Source organism: Myotis myotis, unplaced genomic scaffold (assembly GCF_014108235.1).
Source record: "Myotis myotis isolate mMyoMyo1 unplaced genomic scaffold, mMyoMyo1.p scaffold_m19_p_3, whole genome shotgun sequence".
In the NCBI taxonomy this organism is placed as follows: Eukaryota; Metazoa; Chordata; class Mammalia; order Chiroptera; family Vespertilionidae; genus Myotis; species Myotis myotis.
The window spans coordinates 124,499,617-124,519,877 of NW_023416335.1; the positions used below are offsets into that span (position 1 = coordinate 124,499,617).

General features: G+C 45.8%; 1 protein-coding gene across 3 annotated transcripts in view; it reads right to left on the reverse strand.

Moving 5' to 3' along the window:
* PLXNC1 (plexin C1) overlaps nt 1-20,261 on the reverse strand; it is a 170,477-nt gene that overhangs the window by 36,048 nt on the left and 114,168 nt on the right. The window contains exons 16-21 of one of the 3 annotated variants that reach the window (XM_036301578.1): nt 17,131-17,232; nt 16,708-16,811; nt 12,115-12,153; nt 11,765-11,889; nt 10,350-10,548; nt 4,568-4,714 (exon numbers count right to left, since the gene is read on the reverse strand). In XM_036301578.1, coding sequence (XP_036157471.1) covers nt 4,568-4,714; nt 10,350-10,548; nt 11,765-11,889; nt 12,115-12,153; nt 16,708-16,811; nt 17,131-17,232 — 716 coding nt within the window. Of the gene's footprint in view, nt 1-4,567; nt 4,715-10,349; nt 10,549-11,764; nt 11,890-12,114; nt 12,154-16,707; nt 16,812-17,130; nt 17,236-20,261 lie in introns of all 3 variants that reach the window. The other 2 variants (XM_036301577.1, XM_036301580.1) reach the window with 2 other exon arrangements.

The following is a 20,261-nucleotide window of genomic DNA, read 5'->3' on the forward strand; positions in this document are numbered from 1 at the left end:
ATGGAATGCTGACGTTGACAATGCAGGAAAAGACAAATTTAAAAAATGCCTATTATCTCCACCACAATTTTCTATAAAAGTTACCATTCTCTAAGGGGCACACCTATAAATAAGGACCCTTAACAATGAGATAGTAGAGTCAAATTTGAGCCATAAAGAAGAAAATTAAATACTTTGTATTTAGGTAACTAAGTATTTTCTAGTTCCATGATTATGGGCATGAGAAGAGTATGAAGGGGGAAGTCGCTTAAGGCACTCATTTAACGTTAATTTCTCATTTTCCACTGCTTGCCATCAACTAGGGAATGACTTACCTAAAATGATTACAGAAAATGGTTTCACTTCCTTGATCAGGAAGCTCAGAACAGTAACTATGAAGTTAGTAATGGTTTCAGTATTATCGCAAGTCATAATGGAAATGATTTGCACTACGGTGGAGAGAAAAAGGGAAAACAAGCTCAAGAACTGTTAATTAACTTCACTGTTTCCCCACAAATGCTAGGAGTATTAAAAACAAGGTTGCTGGAGTGCAAACATCAGGACTTAATGAACAATGGGATGCAATTGAAGTAAGAGGGAATGACTTAATCGGGACAGTGGGTTAATTACAGGGATAATGAATCTTCTGGAAGGACAAACTAAATGGAACATCGGGAGCTGGGGAGGATGGGGACAGCCACAGCGGTAAAGGAAGGAAGGTGATGAGGAGTTCCTGCTAGAGACGGCTAGAGCCCCGCTATATGTGAAGTATTTCATTAAACTTGATTATCCCCAACACGGAAACTACGAGAGGGTAAAGACGGACTGCTGTGGGCTGCTATCAACCTTTAATAAATCATAGTCAAGCCCTAACCGGTTTGGCTCAGTGGATAGAGCATCATCCTGCGGACTGAAAGGTCCCAGGTTTGATTCCAGTCAAGGGCATGTACCTTGGTTACGGGCACATCCCCAGTGGGAGGTGTGCAGGAGGCAGCTGATCGATGTTTCTAACTATCCCTCTCCCTTCCTCTCTGTAAAAAATCAATAAAATATATTTTTTTAAAAATAAATAAAATAAATAAATCATAGTCGAGGCATTAAGATTTCTGCAGGCATGTGTCTGTGCTTTCTCAAGAACTTCTAATAATCTTAAAGACCCGCTTGCAGAGCCGTGAAGGAGGCGGTGGTGTGTGTGGAGCGCCGCTGCCAGGCTGGGAAGATGCCATCTCTCCGCGGCAGCCACTGGCAGGCTCACTGCCTGGGCATAAGAGTTCAAAAGACACTTTCTCGCCTAACTTTGATTACAAGTCAACCTTCGCTTGCTAATTCAGCACACTTGCCACGAGTTACTGGCTTTCCTCATCTCTTCCTCATTTCTCCCCTGTGGCACACTTTCCTGGAACCCAACTCCTCAAGTCTTCGCTTGCTGTCCCGAAGTTCCAGGCGACCTGCTTGGCATGCATCCCTGTGACAGCGCGCTCAGGGCCCAGGCTGCTCCAGCAACAACAGCTGACGTGCCTAACACTTCGCGAAGCAGGGAAAGCCACAGAGCAGCAGGGTTTGCTTCTCTTCCAGCTGTCGAATCCGAATCCCTGGGTAGCAGAGGAAGACTCCAGTCCCGTGGCTGCTAACCTCCGCGGATGTCAGCCTGCGGAGGCCGGGCGGCCTCACTGACCACCAGCCCTGGTAGAGCAGAATGGCTTCTGATGGCACCAGAGTGAGTGTGACCAGAGCCTTTTCTTAGATTTGAGGAAAGACAGAGGCGTTTTCCTCCCAGGATGCAGGGAACAAAGAATTATTTCCCAGAGCCCGTTAGTACAATGATTTCATGTAGAAGAAACTGGCAGGGTGTCTCTGTGTTCTAGAAAACACCCCACACCTCAGGGAGAACACATCCTAATCTTAGAGGTGTGAAACCTCATGTTTAGGTTGTTATATGAGGCGCTGTGTTTCTGAGCATTTAGCCAAGTAAGAGTTCGGGGCCTCCTTTCCACGTGTCTGTGCCCTGGCACCAGCCGGCGCTGCACGTGGCCAGGGGCTGCTCCGGGTCCCTCTGACTGTTCTCCCTGAAGGGAATTTACACACACTCACCCCAGTGTGCTCAGCACACTTTGGTTTTCAATTACTTCAACCACCTCGGGCAAACTGAGAAAAATCAAGACTTCAAACCACTGGGTGTGCCCACCAGGGAGGGGGGTTAAAGTGAGAACGAGGGGAGGAGGGAGCAGAGAGAGATGATGGTTAAAGCTGGGGAACGTGCCTGAAAGGAAATGAAAAACTTTAAATTTTTTATATTGACCTTCTGCTAAAATTTTGGAACACAAGCATAGACCGGATCACGTGATTTCTCAGGAGCATCTAGTACAATCGTCCCCCATAAAGAGAGGCTGGGCAGAGCCAATAAAAGGCACTCATGTTCACGGTCAAAGGCATGGCCCCTAGAAAGAAGTGGCCCATCCCTTTCCAGCTTCAACTCCAGACATCTGATGGCAAAACCCTATTTGAAAAGGAAGATTTACGTGGATATCTAAAATCATAATTTTCCCTTAGTCTTTTTCCCAGCAACAATAAAGGGAAAAAGAACCCAAGAGTCGACATGAATTTCTTCAACATCAGGAAACACTTTGATGATGAGTGTTAACAAATCAGAAACACATGGTTTTAATTGACTGTGAAAAATAATGTTTCAAAATGAAAGGAAAAAGTGTTCAGATGTAAAGCATTAAGAGGGACTCAAATCTCAAAAGCTGCTTCAGGCATCTGACGCCCGCCCCCCACTCCCAACCCCATCTTCTTTCCTCGCCTTCCTGTTGGGGTTCATGTTTTCATGACAGTCAATTACTGCTGGATTCCCTGACCTATATTCACTTGCAAGTATGCCTCTTCGGGAACCTTCGGGGCTTCTAAAATGTTTCAAAGTAAAAGCACAAACATCTTCTGGTTTAGGACCAAGGCCCTGGGTGTGAAGACAAACTCAGGATTGGTGGAAGCAGAGACAACAGGCTCGGATCAAAGCTCATCTTCTGATCTCCAAGATGCCAGTGGGGTCCTCCATCCCCAGAGACTCTGATATAATCAGTCCCAAGGAAAGACCCAGGCATTGGTCTACCTCAGTGGTTCTCAACCTTGGCTGCACATTAGAATCACCTGGGAATCTTTTTAAAATCCTGATTTCTGGGCCTCATCCTCCGGAAATTCTGTTTCTTTGTTATGGGGTGGGGCCACAACATTAGTAACAAAGAAACAGAATTTCCGGAGGGTGAGGCCCAGAAATCAGGATTTTAAAAAGATTCCCAGGTGATTCTAATGTGCAGCCAAGGTTGAGAACCACTGCTCTAGATGGTTCTAATGCATACTAAAGCTTGAGAACCACTGCACCTCACTGCCTCTCCCATGCAGAGGGTGTATAGACAGAAAACAGAACCCTCGACTTTCTGCTGAGCTTCCCGCCTTGTGGGTGGTGGTTGGGTGCACATGGTGCCATCTTCCGTGGAGGGTGAGCTATATCTTCCAGTGACCGAGAACTCGAAACAGCTGATCTGTGGGCTATTCTCCCACCAGAGAACATAACCCTAACTCCGTCTACAGCAACGTGGAGCCTTGCCCAATTAGGGGATGAATTCTTCCAGGATGACACCGCTGTGCTCACCATGCAGAGCAAAGCCACAGGAGACGCAGCCCCTCACTGAGCGATTCCAAAACCTCACAGTAACTTTTTCCTGCTTCTCTGCTAACGAGATTGTGAAGCAGCCCAGAGTCTCCATACGGCTAATGATCAAACCAAAACACAGCAATCTCTTCCCCAAGTCTCTATGAACAGAAAAGTACAGAATATTCCTAAGTAATTTTGGAGATACTTTCCATGCTTGATTCTCTAAAATTTCTGTATGTGCAAGAAACTAGTCCCTCTCCCTTTAGGAAGGGAAGGGGGTGGGTGGGGTGGGGACGGGTGAAAAGGAAGTTCGCAGATGGGCAAAACCCCCCAGCAGCCAGGCACTCATCTTCCTGCAGTGATTTACAGCCTTTCCTCCAAAAATAACTATGAGATCACAGAACATTAAGTGCATGACACCAAACATTTGTAAATAATCCAAGAAAATAAAGTAAAGCCATCATGTTGCATGGGGAACGCAGTGGAATTTGTCTTGTGTTATCGTTCTAAAAGAAGACGGCCTCAATTTGGCTGAAATATATCTTCACACATTGTTTTGCAGAGCAGAGCTGTTTGAGAAATTCTGATGGCAATTATAAGTGCTGAATGGGGAGTACTTTGCATTTCCTTTGACAATGCTGAAAGCTATAAGCAATCCTGGTATTAAAATCTTTGGAAATTGATGAGTACCCCAGGCATCATTACAAGACTTTCTCCCCCAACCAAAGTAATTAAAATCTATTATGTGAATACATGTTAATATTTTATCAACTACTGTTTTTAATCGACTAAACACGTGAAATCTCCCCGAAATAGGAATGATATCTGTTCATTTTAAATGACGCCCCAATCGCCCCCCGCCCCCCACCCCTCCCGCCTTCAATTCCCAGCCAGACGTATTCCCGAGTCCGGATGGGAGCGTCAGCACGGACATACCACAGTGCTGAATTCCGGGACCTGCCACAGCAGCCAGTCTTCGTTAAGGGTGTACAGGGCTTTGCACGTGATCACATCTACGGGACCCTTGTTTATTTTCTGGTTTAAAGTCGTCACCAACAAATAGAACGGCTCTCCAACAGTCTCCTTGGAAAAGACACAAAAGTGACAGTTAGCTCTCTGTGGAATCCACTGTACTTTCCAAAGAATTAAAGTTTCATTTATGGCAGTACAACAGGAGACAGGAGGCAGTGTTTTCTAACAACCAAAGGAAACTCCCAGGAAATACATACTCCTCCCCTTAGGACTGAGAGCGGGTGCGTGCGTGCGCGCACACACACACACACACACACACACGTGTGCACATGCATGCGCGCAGGCAGTGGACAGCCACGTGAAGTGCGTGCGGTGGTGGAGCACTCTTGTCTGCTGACGCCTGTGTGCAGACCTTTGCTTGTCAGTTGGCTGTCACCTAAGAACACTCAGTAGATACGGAGGTTTAACCTTTGTATACATTCCTATTTAATTGCCTGTTTTTAAGAGAAAAACTGAAAATAGATGGCTTTTTAAAAATTCACAATAATTAGCCTTGGTAACTAGAATAAACATAAGGACATTTTAGACGTTTGCCAAGAAGGATGCTTTTTGGCGTTAACAGCGTTTCATGAGGGAAGTGGCCTTCAGTTAGACAGCAGGCCAGTCCCGGGCTGTCCCAGCCCAGGGCGCAGTGCCACCTGGCACCTTTGCTGGGCGGGGCCGCAAGTGTGTCACCACCTTCCCCTGGACCAGAGCCAACTGCCAGCGCTACGGCTTTTGCAAACATCCTGATGGCTCCTTTCTCCACACTCTGCCACCTGCACGTTCTCCTGGACCAGGGCTGCCAGCCCTGCTGTTACTGAAATGCCTCACATTTGTACCTACTTTGTGGTCAAATGGAGTCTGGGCAGTCCAAGTGCAAGCTTGTGTGTTCTGCCTCTGCTGCAGCCTTTGCTAAATAATAAACCCTCTATGAGCAACGGACATTAACCAGAATATGTGGGGGAGGAAGAGCAGGGCCAGACCCAGGAAGTCAGGCTGCCTTTGTGATGATGACAGGTCAGCCACGTGACCAGTTTACGAAGTCAAGCTTTCTGGCCACTGTATCTGGCTTTGAAAGGAGCATCCATGGACCGCTCTCCTGCTTTCCCTTGAACCTGTAAACCGAGGCTTCTTTTAAGTCTCCTGGGTCTCTCCACCCCATCCCAGCCTTTAGACCAGCCGTTCTCAACCTGTGGGTCGCGATCCCTTTGGCGGTCGAACGACCCTTTCACAGGGGTCGCCTAAGACCATCCTGCATATTAGATATTTACATTATGATTCATAACAGTAGCAACATTACAGTTATAAAGTAGCAACGAAAATAATTTTATGGTTGGGTCACAACATGAGGAACTGTATTTAAAGGGCCAGAAGGTTGAGAACCATTGCTTTAGACTTATTCCAAGGGCATGAGCCCTCCCCACTCCCGGAGCTTCCTCTTGCCCCTTCTGCCCCGACACGCCAGTGGGCTCCGTTATCCCTTCTCTCTCCCCTGCTGCAGCATCCTGAGTCTCCTCCTTACTGTAGGACAGAGGTGGGATATTCAAAAATTCCCCAGGGGGAGACAGGGTTGGAACTAGTGCACGGCATTTAAATTCCTTTGAGAAACTTCCTTTATTTCGTGGTCCACAACCACATTGCTCTCTTCTCTTCCCCTCCGCCCTCTTGGGTAATGTCCTGACCGCAGACCTAGAACCTCTGCTTCTCCTTTCCTCCAGCACATCAGAGACGGGGTGGTGCCCGGGTGAGGGGCTGGAGGTGCCCACAGAGGAGATGGGATAATGCCCTGGGGAGGCGCTGGAGGTGATCACAAAGGCTGGAGTCAGGGGCCAGGTGGGCTCTCCTGGGCTGCGTGGACTCAAAGGAATTCTTCCAGGGCAGCTGGACTCGGATAACTAGCATCTCGTCTTACACGGCTGCTCACAAACGTGGTTATAACCCGGATGCCCATCAGCAGAATTCCTGGGGGCTCTTGTAAAATATTCTGGTGCCTGGGCCCTACTTTAAACCCACACACCAGACTCTCTAGCAGTGGTTCTCAACCTTTGGGTCGCGACCCCTTTAGCAGTCGACCGACCCTTTCACGGGGGTCGCCTAAGACCATCCTGCATATCAGATATTTACATTACAATTCATAACAGTAGCAACATTACCGTTATGAAGCAGCAACGAAAATAATTTTATGCTTGGGTCACAACATGAGGAACTGTATTTAAAGGGCCAGAAGGTTGAGAACCACTGCTTTTAAGGCCTGGCATCTGTTGTGTTAACACCTTCTTAGGGGACTCAGAGGCGGGTGTAGGAAGCCATGGAGCCCTGCGGTTTCTTTGTCACCTCTGAACACAAGGTCTAGGTTAGTCATACCTGCTGAGTGCAGAGGCATCTTGTCAGACCAGGGCACACAGTGGCCTGGGAGCTGGCCTGTGGCAGAGCCCTACTCACCCAACAGCCCCACTCCCATCCCCTCCTGTGATGGCACCTAAGCTTGGCCCCTTCACTGTCCTTTTTCTGTGAGACCTGACTCTGGCCCTGGCTGAGCCAGAGGCTTTCAGCATCTGTGGTCTCCTTCCATCCTTAAATCCTCAGCTGAGCCTGTAGGAAGGTCCCTGCCTCACCGGGGAGGCAGTCAGTAAGCGGTGGCTCAGAGCTCCCATCCCTGGGGCTGTCGCATGCTGCCGCTGTGGGGCCTGGGGAAACACATCTATGCTGTGTGCCCCAAATCCCCGGGTGCAAAATGGTCATAAAGGTACCTACCTTGTGGGATTTAAATGAGAAAAGTTGAGCAAAGCTCCCAGCATGATATCTGGAACACTCAATAAATGGCAGTAATTAATCTTATTGTTACTTTGCTGCCAGAGCCTGGGAGGTTCACAGGGGTAGTTACCTGCGGCTACAGAGCCAGTGGTGCCGCCAAATGTTTGTGGGGTGAGGCAGGAGGACTAAGGCCGTCAGAGTCCCACACCACCTCGGGCACCTGGTGGGGGAGTCGGGGCCTCCCTTGCAGAAGGAATTATTCCACTGAAAACCAAAGTATCGCCCACTGGCTCAATGCCACTTCCTCCCAGTGAGCACCCCGCCCCCTCACCCCAAGCGTTCAAGATACTCTTCAGTCAGCACTGTGGAATCTTGACCCAGAATCCTCTGCTCAAGGGTGTCCTTAGGGCTTGGAGCCCAGATTTTCCAAATGCCTCATCCGTTTAATGCCCAAGTAGCAAGAGCAAGGCACCGACCAACCCTTGAGGGCCCAGAATTAGAATTGGAAGATCCCAGAAGAAAGAGCTGGAAAGGAATTTAAAACCAGTGACCACGCGATACCCAGAGACACACAGCTATCTGGGGCTGAGATGCACTTAGCGCTCGAACCTGCAGCTTCTAACCAAGACTCCTCGTCCAGTGCTCATTCCACTACCCCAGGGTTCTCAAATGTAGGGCAGGTGGCATTACCTGGAGGAGCTTAGAAAACATGGATCATGGGGCCCCCGCTCAGAGTTCTGGCTCAGTGGCATTGTGGTGGGGCAGCCATCTGCCTTTTAAGACTAAGTCCCGAGAACTCAGTAAGAGTCCTGCTTAGAAGGGTCCTGTTTAGAGGCAGTTGTGGCAGAAACTAGATTGGTGGGAAGCAAAAAATAATCACCCCAGAAATAGCCACTCAACACCTCCCAAAAGCGTGTGATGATTTATACCAAGTAAACAGAAAAGAAGGCAGATTTCATTAATCTTAATAAATGGGCATTGCCTTGGGAGAGGAAGGGGTTGGTAAAAAAATTGTTGTGCATCTATTTGTAAGATTGCATTAAACATTCAACTAAGCACAGTCTATTTAAAGCGCTGCTTTTGGATCCAAACTTAAGTAGCACTGTTAAAACCTGTGGCATAGCAGTGTATCTTATTCAAAGTTTAATTAGATTTTGAAACGAGCTACAAATGCACAATTATGCAGTTTTGCTGGAATCTTGGTGGTTTGAAATGAAAGAAGGATAAGAACCCTCTGCACCAGGGGCCTCCGAGGGCCGAGGGAGGTTGGTTCAGCAGAACACTCTCGCTCTTCTCCTGCTAATAGTTATAATGATGGCCAGCATTGACGTGCTAAGCAACTGCACACATTTTCTCATCCGCGCCTCAGAGCAGGCCTAGATCTTCTTCCTCCAGGGCCACAGGTTATAAAACCTCAGCTCAGACAGCCCGGGGCCTCTGATAAGTGGTGGAGTCTTGATTTCAGACCAAGCAGTGGGCTCCAGGGCCCACTCTCTAAACCACTGGAATCTGCACGAAGTTTGTATTTGAAAAAAGTTCAAGATTCAATTAGATTACAGCCAGGATCTTACAGTAACTCCAACAAAGTGAACTCAAAGGGCAGATGGCTCCTTGGGGACTTGCTTCAATACGGGATGACTGGTTAGAACGAGTGTAATTAGCTTACAGCACATTGGTAGGTAAATGGTGTTTCCCAGATGCTTCAGAGGCCTCGAGAATAGCGTGTTCTTTTCAGCATCTGAAATATTCCCTCCACTCAGTACATTTTCTTAAATGGGCGGACTGGGCCCTGGTTGTTAATGAATGAAGTGAGGTGGGCTCAAAAGTCAGTGGGATGGGGGTAAGAGGGGAGATACCTGTAATATGATCAACAATGAAAAGTTTATTTAAAAAAAAAGTCAGTGGGTATAAAATTTCAGTTATGCAAGATATGTTCTAGACATCTATTGTCCAACATCATGCCTATAGATAAAAACACTTAAAAATCTGATAAGAGGGTAGGTCTCATGTTCTTACCGCAGTAACATTTTTAAAAGAGAAGAGTCCTACCTGAGGAAATTCTAAGTGAATGTACATTTGCATAGGCCAGTTACAGCAAAAACAATTTTTATTTCCCCCTCTGTGTGCTCCTGGTGAGGACCAATGATGGGGAACTCAGGAAGTTAAACGTTTTTGGCTTTAGACGTATAGTTAACAGGCTTAGTAATTGATGCAAGTAGAAAGCTATTGCTCCAGGGACTGGAATGTACGACTGGACCTGCCCTGACTTCAAGATCTGCAAGCAATTCGACCTTGTGCCCCAGAAGTACTCAAGCGACCAAGATGGGACCTGTGTCACTGTGGCCCAAGGAGAGCAAGTCCACCACCCAGGGTGCAGAACAAGAATCACCTGACAGCCCGGCTGGCGTGGTCCAGTGGCTGAGCGTCGACCTATGAACCAGGAGGTCATGGTGCGATTCTCAGTCAGGGCACATGCCTGGGTTGTGAGCTCAGTCCCCAGTGGAGGATGTGCAGGAGGCGGCTGATCAATGATTCTCTCATCATTGATGGTTCTATCCCTCTCTCCCTCTCCCTTCCCCTCTGAAATCAATAAAAATATATTTTAAAAAAGACAGTTAAAAAAAAAAAAAAAGAGTCACCAGTGTCAGATGAAGGGATGCTCAGAAAATCATCAAACTGCAGCTTTTATCTGACTAACCTTTCCCCTGAATTCTAAATCCTTTACCTATACTTTTCTTCTCTTTGTAAAAAGGTAGGCTCGAGATGAGATGTAAGACAGTCTTTTTAGTGTACGGAACCCGCCGCCTTCTCAGATCACCAGGACTAAAAGCGAGGGAATGCTAACACGGTGGAGCACTCAGGACTTATCCTGGCAAAGACATTGGCATCTGCTAAAAATAACTGCCTATTGTCTTACGTCTGACCTTCTGAGGGGGGATGTGACACTTACCCGCAGGAAGCCAGAAAGGCAGACGGACATCCAGTTTGTGAGGAGTTTTTCAACCACGGACTCAGTGCGCCTCAGCATGAGTTTAGGCTGCATGTTACTGGACTGTTCCATCAGGTCCCTGGTCAGTACCTCCAGGATGCTGGTCAGATAGACCAGCTTGGTTTGCAGGGCGATGGTTAAGAAGGAGGCAAACAGACACCTGTTTAAAAATAAAGCCTTGGTCACAATAGCCAAGCCCTGGAAACAACCTAAGTATCCTTCAACAGGTGCACGGGCTAAGAAGATGTGACACGTATATTTATATACATGTGAACTGGAATACCATTTCGCCATAAAGCAAGGATGAAATCTGGCCATTTGCAACACATGAATGGAGCTTGAGGGCATCATGCCAAGTGAAATAAGGCAGACAGAGAAAGATAAATACGTGGGACCTCATTCATAGCAAAAGAGATCAGATTATTTGTAGTTACCAGAGGGAGGTTAAGGGATGAGATGGGGGAATGGACTGAAGGGGGTGAAAAGGTACAAATTTCCAGTTCTAAGATAAGCAAGGCCTGGGGATGTCATGTACAGCATGGTGACTATAGGTAACGCTGCTGTGTGGTGTATTTGAAAACTTTTAAGAGAGTAGATCCTAAGAGTTCTCATCACAAGGGGGAAAAGCATTTTCTGTAGCTGTATGAGAGTAACTACACTTATTGTGGTAATCATTTTGCCATATATTTACGTCAAATCATCATGCTGTATACCTTAAACTTATATAGTGCTGTATGGCAATTAAATCTCAATATAAGCATAAAAGAAAAAGATATACAGATTACAAAAAGCACACACACACACACACACACACACACACACACACACAAAAAGAGAGCTCGGTAATGTGCTTAGCCATCAGCTGTGACACAGATGGTAGTTTCCACCGAAGCCTGAGGGGCCATGGGGTGCTGTCCATGGGCGCTTTTGTTCAATGTCTGAGTTTCAACCACCTTCATCCTCCATCCATGAAAACCACACGCCAATGTTAACTTCAGCACATTTTATGTGTTTTCAGCACTTGAACTTTAAACTAGAGCGGTAACAAAAAGTGAATGTCTTCCCAAAATTTCAGGGTGTTTTTAAAAATAGAAAATAGCACTTCTGCTTTTTTGGTTCAGGACTCATGGTTTTTTCTTGGTGTTGGGGTTTTGCAGGGTTTTTTGGGGGAAGAGGGTTGCATGTGTACATCTTTAGAATAGAATTTGTGTTGGGGGGTGTGATCTGAAATGGAGGTTCCCCAGCAGTGTGACCGCCCAGCCAAGCAACCTGCTGTCAAGAGCAGAGTCCAGGTGGTGTGTGGAAATAAAATAAGGAGCTCAGGTTTTGTTTTCTCTACTTAATGGCTTTCAAAATATAAACAAATTGACTAGTACCTGTCCTTCACTGAAAAATTCTTCTGTTTTTCAAGGGTGTGGATGACAGTAACAAGGAAACTTTTATTACAAATTAGGGCATCCAAAGCTGTGAGACTCTCATTCTTGACATTGGCATCTCTGTTCTGGAAAAAAAAAGTGTATACTATAGTATAATAGAATATAATAACTTACAGTTAGAAAGTAGATCCACAATGGGTTTTCCAAGACAATGAATTATTTAATATTGAATTCATGATCCCAAAAAACCCATAATAAAAATTCGAAGTAATAATGGAGATGACGATGATGATGATAACACTATGCAAGTCAGGCAGTCATGGGCTAGAAATGAAAACTTATAGACTTACATGCATATCTTCAGTGAAGATGTGTGTGAAGCCACCTGACTGAGAGGAAGGAGACACTTTTATTATTCATAACATCCAAAGGAAATTAATAGTGCTTTTTGTTATAATACCCAACTTCGTTTTAATAAAGCGGAGACACTATTTGCTAATCTGAAGAGCTCCTGGGTTTATGCTCACTGCATAGTCTCTAATACATAATAAATAATTACTCAGCTCTCAAGTGACACCAGTGAATTCTGAAAACCTCTAAGAAGAAGAATTATCATGGCCTCAGTCCCGATTTTGGTAGATGAAGGCCTCTCACACTTTAAAAGAACTGACTCACAGTTAAAGAAGTAGTAGTTAAATATGCAGACCACTCCTCATGCCCTTTAACTTCTGAGCATAAATATAGAATTGTGTTCACGAGTTTTTACAAGTCTTAGCTTAGTATCTATTGTCTCAATGCCAATGTTATTCAAGAGAGTGGTTAAAAGTAGAATCTGGAGCCAAACTAATTAGCTTCCAGTCCTGGCTCATCACAGACTGGTCACCTCACTGTTGACAGGTTGCAGAACCTCTCTGTGCCAGACTCTCCTCATCTGTAAGACGGGGACAACAGTGATTCCACTTGTGGGCTTGGTGTGAAAATAAAATAAAGGAATGCAGAGTAAGTGCTCAATGTCAGCTATTATTGTTGTTTTTATCACTAACTCACAGCAAACTAGACCACAGTACTGTTGTCCTGCTGCTTTCTAAAAATACCTTTATGCGCAATGCTATGTAGCTCTAGGATATAAACTTTTAAATGTGAATTTTCTTTTTTTGATGTATCATAAATCTTATTGGAATTAAATGATTAAATTTTAAAAGCATGCTGAATAACACTTGAAATGAGTCAACAGAATGAAAAATAAACTCCAGAACATTAGTGTTCTTACTTCTTTGGGTGGGTAATAATTGGAACTTTAGGCTATTTATCTTATTAAACTTCTGCAGATAATTTTTGCTTTATTCTTTTAGCCCAAGCAAGAAGACCTTAACCATTTTGGCCATACTTTCCCTTGGTAGTAGGCAGAAAAATCAAACTCTGGATTTGCGTCTCCTACTTCCTACCATTCTTCTGCTGAGTCAACTTTAAGTAGATGTGCAATTTAAACAGATTGATTCTTGATCTTAAATAGGGAAATGCCACCTTAGCTTCCCTAAGGCTCCTTCCTCCTTCCATTCAAATTTCCCTCTGCTAGGAGGTTAGATGCTCTGCTTACCCTTATTTCTTGTCTTATTTTCAGCAAAACAAAGTAGTGAACATAATAAAAAGCAAGGCTGTAAAAGTCAAACCCAACTGACCAGGTGAAGAACCAGGAACTGGTAATGCCTGGTCCTCTGCGAACCTACAGTTTCCTTTGGGTTTTGCCTACTGTTCTCTGGGAGGTGTTGACCACCCAAACTCTCCCTCTACCACCAACCTCCAGGCAGGAGGTGGGAGCTCCCGCTCTCTCAGCAAAGGGCCTGATGAACAGGAGGACATGTCTGCAGCCTGGTGTGCATTTCAATGGGCTTTGTCCTAACAGAGTATGTTCCCTGTATCTTTTCTTACTTATTATTAATTCAGCTTGAACTGAGGTCTTCTCGATAGAGTTCTGATAAACTTATGCTCGTTTTTTCCCCTGGGTCTTCTCCTTTAATGACTCCTTCTGGCTCCAGTTTTTATGGCTTTTCTAGTTGCCTTTCAAGATTATATGTAATCCAGAGTTTAATCAGTTTGGCTTTTCAAAACTCATTTTCTTCTCCTAAGACAGTGATTTTCAACCTTTTCCACTCATGGCACACATAAACTAATTGGTAAAATTCTGTGGCACACCAAAACACACACACACACACACACACACACACACACACACACACACACACATATATATACTAGGGGCCCGGTGCACAAAATTCGTACATGGGTGTGTGTGTGTGTGGGGGGGAGTGTCCCTCAGCCCAGCCTGCCCCCTCTCACATACTGGGAGCCCTCGGCGTTGACCCCCATCACCCTCCAATCGCAGGATCGGCCCCTTGACCAGGCCTGAGGCCTCCGGCAGAGGTATCAGGCCTGGGCAGGGGATCCCCAGCTCCCCGCGATCTCCCGCTCTGCCCCTGCCCAGGCCTAACACCTCTGGCCAAGGCATTAGGCCTGGGCAGGGGACCCCCAGCTCCCCGTGGTTGCAGGCTCCGCCCCTGCCCAGGCCTAACGCCTCTGGCCGAGGCGTCCGGCCCGGGCAGCGGGGACCCACAGCTGCAGCGGCCCCACGATCGTGGGCTCCGCTTTAGGCCCAGGCAAGGGACCCCTAGCTCCCGGGACTGCCAGCTTCGACCGTGCCCAGCTCCCATCGCTGGCTCCACCCCTACTTCCTGCTATCACTGGCCAGGGCGGCAAAGGCGCCTGATTCTCCGATCATGGCTGGGGGGTAGGGCAAAGGCCGCCTTTGCCCTGCCCCCCAGCTCTTAGCTCCCCCCTGGGTTTCCGATCACTGTCAGGGGCAGGGGGCTTCTTCCTGCTTTCCCTTTCGCCTCCCTGCATTGTGCCTACATATGCAAATTAGCCGCCATCTTTGTTGGCAGTTAACTGCCATCTCAGTTGGCAGTTAATTTGCATATAGCCCTGATTAGCCAATGAAAAGGGTAGCGCCGTACACCAATTACCATTTTTCTCTTTTATTAGTGTAGATATTTTTTTTTTTTGCCAATCTGACCCCCCCCCCCAAAAAGGTATAATTTTGCTTCATTCACACCATACTTTCCCTTAGTAGTAGGCAGAAAAATCAAACTCTGGATTTGCATCTCCTACTTCCTACTATTCTTCTGCTGAATCAACTTTAAGTAGTTGGGCAATTTAAACAGATTGATTCTTGATCTTAACTAGGGAAATGCGACCTTGGCTATTGTTGTGTAGGCTGTTGTCATTTTTTTTATTTGACAGACTAAGGGAAAAGAGGTCAGTGACCTGACTGAAGAGTCAGGTACTGCATGTTTTAAACATTTTTGCGGCACACCCGTTGAAAATCGCTGTCCTAAGATAATACAGAATTGTTCCTGGGGCTTTTTAAAACAGTTGCAACAGTGCTTCTTTGTATTCATCACTCTCTCTTGCTCTTGATTACTGAATTTAGAAGATAGGAAAATTTATTTTTCAGGCCACAGATGACTCTCTTCAGCACTCAAGAGCAATCGTTAACTGTAAAAGCCCACACAGTACTCATGTTGATGGTAGAAATCTCTGTTATTTTCTTGGTATTAAATTCTTAATGGGGATGTCAAGGAGCTGGGAAATGGGACTCCTGATGCAAGCTTGGCTGAGGCTCTGCGCCATCATCCTGACTCAGGGCACTGAGCTCCCTCCCTCCAAGGCGCTCTTCTGCAGAAATGGGTGAGATGGCAAAATGGCAAGTCTTGGCGGCTGGTACTCTTGGAGGATAAGTTTAAAAAATACTTTATAATGCAAAAAGCTGAAGTCTTATTTATAGCCTCCTTGATTTACGACAGTAAGACTTACACAAAAAATATGGTGGGTGTTTTATGGCAGTATCCCAATCTCCAGACACAACATCACACATCACGGTGCCCACTTCTAGAATTATAGAGAAACTAGAAATTGCTTATGGCATGGGTCTGGATTTCTGAACTCTAGGCTTCTGGCCAAATGTAGCAGAGAAGCTTCTGAGAAGGGATAGAAGCTTGCTTTTGGCCTGGAGAGATTTCTGGCTTAAAAATCTTGGTTTAATCATGCTAATTGGTGTTGATGAATTCTGGAGGTTGGGCCTCTTGATGGTCACCAGTTCTGGACAAAAAGGGCAGCTGGGGTATTGGGATGTGGGGGTGATAACAGGAGGATGAGTGTACCTCCCCAAAGAATTGGGAGGGTAAATGAAGGAGGCCGCATGAGTGGGTGAGAGAATGGAGGTGTGAGAACATAAGTGAGATCGAAACCCAAAGGGTTGAGTAGACTACCACTTTGAGTCTTACAGCAAATCCATCACTGTGCGCAGCTACTGCTACTAAATGAGGACGCTACTTACGGATTAGCTAAACGGTAGCTACTGAAGGGAACCGTAAAAACTCTACATTGTTAAGAATGGCTGTTTTTAACCCAAATTCTCCTAGACATGCCTCCTGTCCTGCCTCTCGGCCGGCAGAAGTTTTCATTTCCAATTGAGAAGCGATAGTGAATAATCTAGTGGCTGCAATGGAAATCGTGCAGATAAACACAACAAATTGGCCAGCCCACAATTTATTGATTTTTAAATAAACTAGCTCGCTTCCCAGCTACAAATTCAGTTCTACACGGGTAGTAAAATGAAGCAAAAATCATCACTCTGAACTTCTGTCCCTCCGAGGTTTTTGTTACTGGACAAAGAGTAATTGCCAGCGACCCATCACGGCTCTGCGCCCTAATCAATCCAATTAATAATTATCCGCCTCCCTGCTCTGCTCCAACCTAAGCCACTGTTCTGTACCAAGCACATCATCTGCAGCTGCCTGGGAAGCAAACACCCGTTTCAACAATAGCAACAAGCACCTTCATTATTATTCAAGATTCAACCTTAGGAACATGATCAATGCTCTTACCTCGGGGAAGAAAGTTCTCAGAGCAAAATGTTTGTAGTCAAGGAAGGGAACAGTTCCAAAACTATCAACCACATCCAATTTATCCATCTGCAGCTCCGCAAAGCCTGCAAAACAGAATCCCAAGAGCAATATTTTAACTCGGCAAACAGTGGATAAAATCTTGTGCTGCTTTGTCTAATGCGAAGTCTGACCTTGGTTTTCATTAGAGAAGAAACAATAGATAATTACTTGGTTGGCTGCAGAGAGGAGCTGAAACAAGACACAAAGTCAGGCCCGGACCCTGCTGTTCAGTTGTCTTTTATTACACAAACACTTCTCATTACCATGGCCGCCTCCATTTAAGGGTAAAAACAACACCACCAACAACCCAAAAACGACAATACAAAAAGGCTTGTTTTTCTAGAATGAAATTTCGGAGCCTACCGTCGCGGATCTCCTTCCGGAGCTCGCTCTCCAGCAGCTCCAGCTGTTGGCTCTGCTTGCGACTCAGCTCTTTCGACTTGTGTCTGGTCACCCCCACTGCCACTGCTGACACAGAGACCCAGCGTCAGATTGACATGTTAACTTAAAAAAACAAAAAGAAAAATGAAAGTCACCCTTCATTGGGTGACTCAGTTCTTATAGAGAGAGACAGAGACAGTGTAGCATCTAAGAGGGGGAATTTATAAAAAGAAAACTCCCTGTGATGGGGCGCTTGAAGAAGTGGGTGCCAAAATGCAACAGAAAACAAGACATCCACTCATCTTAAAAACGAAGACTAAATCAAATCACCTTTGCTTGTATTTTAGTGTTTGAGAAATAGAGGGGTGGGCAAAAGGAGGCTTACAGTTGTGAGTATGCGAAACACAGTTTATTCTTGTATTATTATTCATTAATTATTGTATTACTTTCCATACAAACAACTATATTATTTTCCATACTTTTGCTCGCCCCTGTGTAAGCTGCATTGCTTCCCTGATCATTTGAACTGTGATGACAAATGTCCTACTGACATTATTCCCTCAGAATTCTTCTGGGATTTTGGACTCCCAGGACTTTGTCGTCTCATGCTGCCCTCCCACCCCGCCCAGCCACCCCAGCCCTGCTTTTCCTAGCAGAACTGTATTTTACAAGTGAGAGCTACACAACTATTAAAATGTTCCAAGGCTCATTCAAGCATGGCGATCCCACGGTGGTTGCCTACTGGCTGAATCTGGCTAACTGATGTGTTTTGTTTGGTCCACACAGCGTTTTAAAAAAATTTTGATGTACACTATTTTTAAATTAGATGATTCCCATTTTTTAAAATCTCTTGAAAATTTGAAAGATCTGGATCATTGGATCCCAATTTCCCCACAGCATCAGTTTGCTGGAGCTGAGTAGCCGCTACCACTTGAGAGAGGGCATATGTCCAGTGGGTTTCTGCCACAGTCTCCACTACGCTCTATTGCTCTGCTCAGGTCACTTAACTCATCTATGTTCCTGGTCCCTGTCGCCATTTAGTTTGTGAGCTCTAGTTCGGAGCTGCTTGTCATTTTAAGTCTGTTTCCTCTTGTGTTCTTAGAAGAAAAAAAGAGAACTCTTTTCCACAACTAATGTGGCACTTCATACTTCCACTTAACATAGGCATTGCCTTTCTAAGGTTTTCTGTTAATAGCTGCTAATGTCTCCTTCCAGACACTCGCTCCCTCACACGTCCACTCATCCATCTCTGCATCCATTTACCTTGTGTTTATTGAGTATCTGTTCTGTTGCTAATCACTGTGCCATCTCTGGGGCTAGAGAAGATGAGGTCAGGCCTGGTCCTCTGTCATGGGTGGTCCTCAGCCCAGTGAGGGGAAGATTTATGTGTATGATTAACTGGCCTCAGGGAATGAACTCCTCTCACAGGGACCCTCTTTTGCCCTGTCGATGATCGTTTCAGGTATTTTTTATGCTCTTCCCAAGTTGTCTACCCCTATGTCGTATCTGGAATCCAGAATTGGGCAATGGTAGCTTACTAAAGTCCTATCCGGGGCTGGCCACAAGTAAGATGATGTATAAACTCTAAATGCTGGGCTCCATTCTGAGGACCAGCTGCAGTTAAGCCGCCGTAGGTAAGTTTCATTCTAAATTCACATCCACGTTGCGGCCTACTAGGAACATGTGATCTCACCTTTCCCCACCTTTCACTTTGCTTGTAGAGATTGTTTATGCTCTTTAAGGTAAAGTTGGCTTAAGCTGACACAATGCTTTTGGCTTCCTTGGTATCTGCAAAGTCCTTTAAACCCTCATCTCTCTTCCCAGGGTTTCACGGAGGCCCTGTCCTCGCAGCTGCAGTGAATCCGTTCCTCAGTCCTCAATCACATCCTGAGTGAAAGCACTCACACACCTGCCTAGCCTGCCGCCCACGAAGCATCCCCCTGTGGCTTCCGTTGGCGATCACAGCCACGAGAAGCTCACTGCTCAGTGGTTGCGGCCCACTAGCTCCCTTTAGACGCCGTGAGCAGTGCTGCCCAGAGTGCAGCCTGGGGAACAAAAGTCCCGAGTAATGCTCCTGGGAAGAAGGCATTCCGCGTTCAACTAGGGAATTATGCATGCCCCGCCCTTCCTTGAAGATGTACAATGCATGCTACCATTAAGACTGTTGACTCTGCAAAGTGGTCCAGGGAGAAACTGTATTTAATTTTGTTTCCTCCAGCCTCACTCCCATCTACTGGCAGCAAGGTCTTTTTTATCATGAAACTTCTATTAAAAGAAGAAAAACTTTCTAGAATAAAATAATGACAATTGACAATTGTCGAATATTCTTTTTTTCCCCTAAATGGTCTCAATGCGCTCTGAGTTACTTCTTTTAATCCTCTCCATGTCACAGTAAGGTAGGCCCTTTGACTGTAAGGCACCCGGAAACAGAGATGGTAAGGAGCTGACCTAAGGCCATACCGCTAGTAAATGGCAGAGCAGGGAATGAACCCAGCATTAAACCTGTTCGGTTTGCTGCCTGCACAGCATAGATAGAAGCAAGATGGAGCTGAGAAAGAAGCAATATCCAGCCACGGTGTCTCACTGTAGACCACCGTGAGATCTCTGCAAGTCCGGCTTCTGCAGCTCACTGTGGGTCTGTGGTTTCCTTCTGTATTTGCGGCTCAGCTTTATTTCTCCAGGGACATTTAGAAACGTTAAGGAAAAAAACAGGAGCAATATAAGTGGCCTGTGGCTGTAGAGAAACGTGGTTTGTTTCATTACCTTTCAGCCAACTGGGATCTTTGGTTACAAGCAAAGGTTATTTGATTTCGTTTTCATTTTTAAGATGAGTGGATGTTTTGTTTTCTGTTGCATTTTGGCATCCTCTTCTTCAGAGCGCCCCATCACAGGGGGTTTTCTTTTTATAAATTCCCCCTCTTAGAGGCTACACAGTCTCTGCCTCTCTCTACAAGAACTGTAAAGCACCCTAAACATGTTTAGAAACTGTAAAGCCCTCAACATGCAGCTGTTATTCCCGTCCTGAAGTTTGATTTGGGTTTTCGTGCATTAATACTTAACTGAAGCAAACAGCCCCTGGAAGCTGAAGTTGGCCTGAAGAGAGGCCCCAGGGA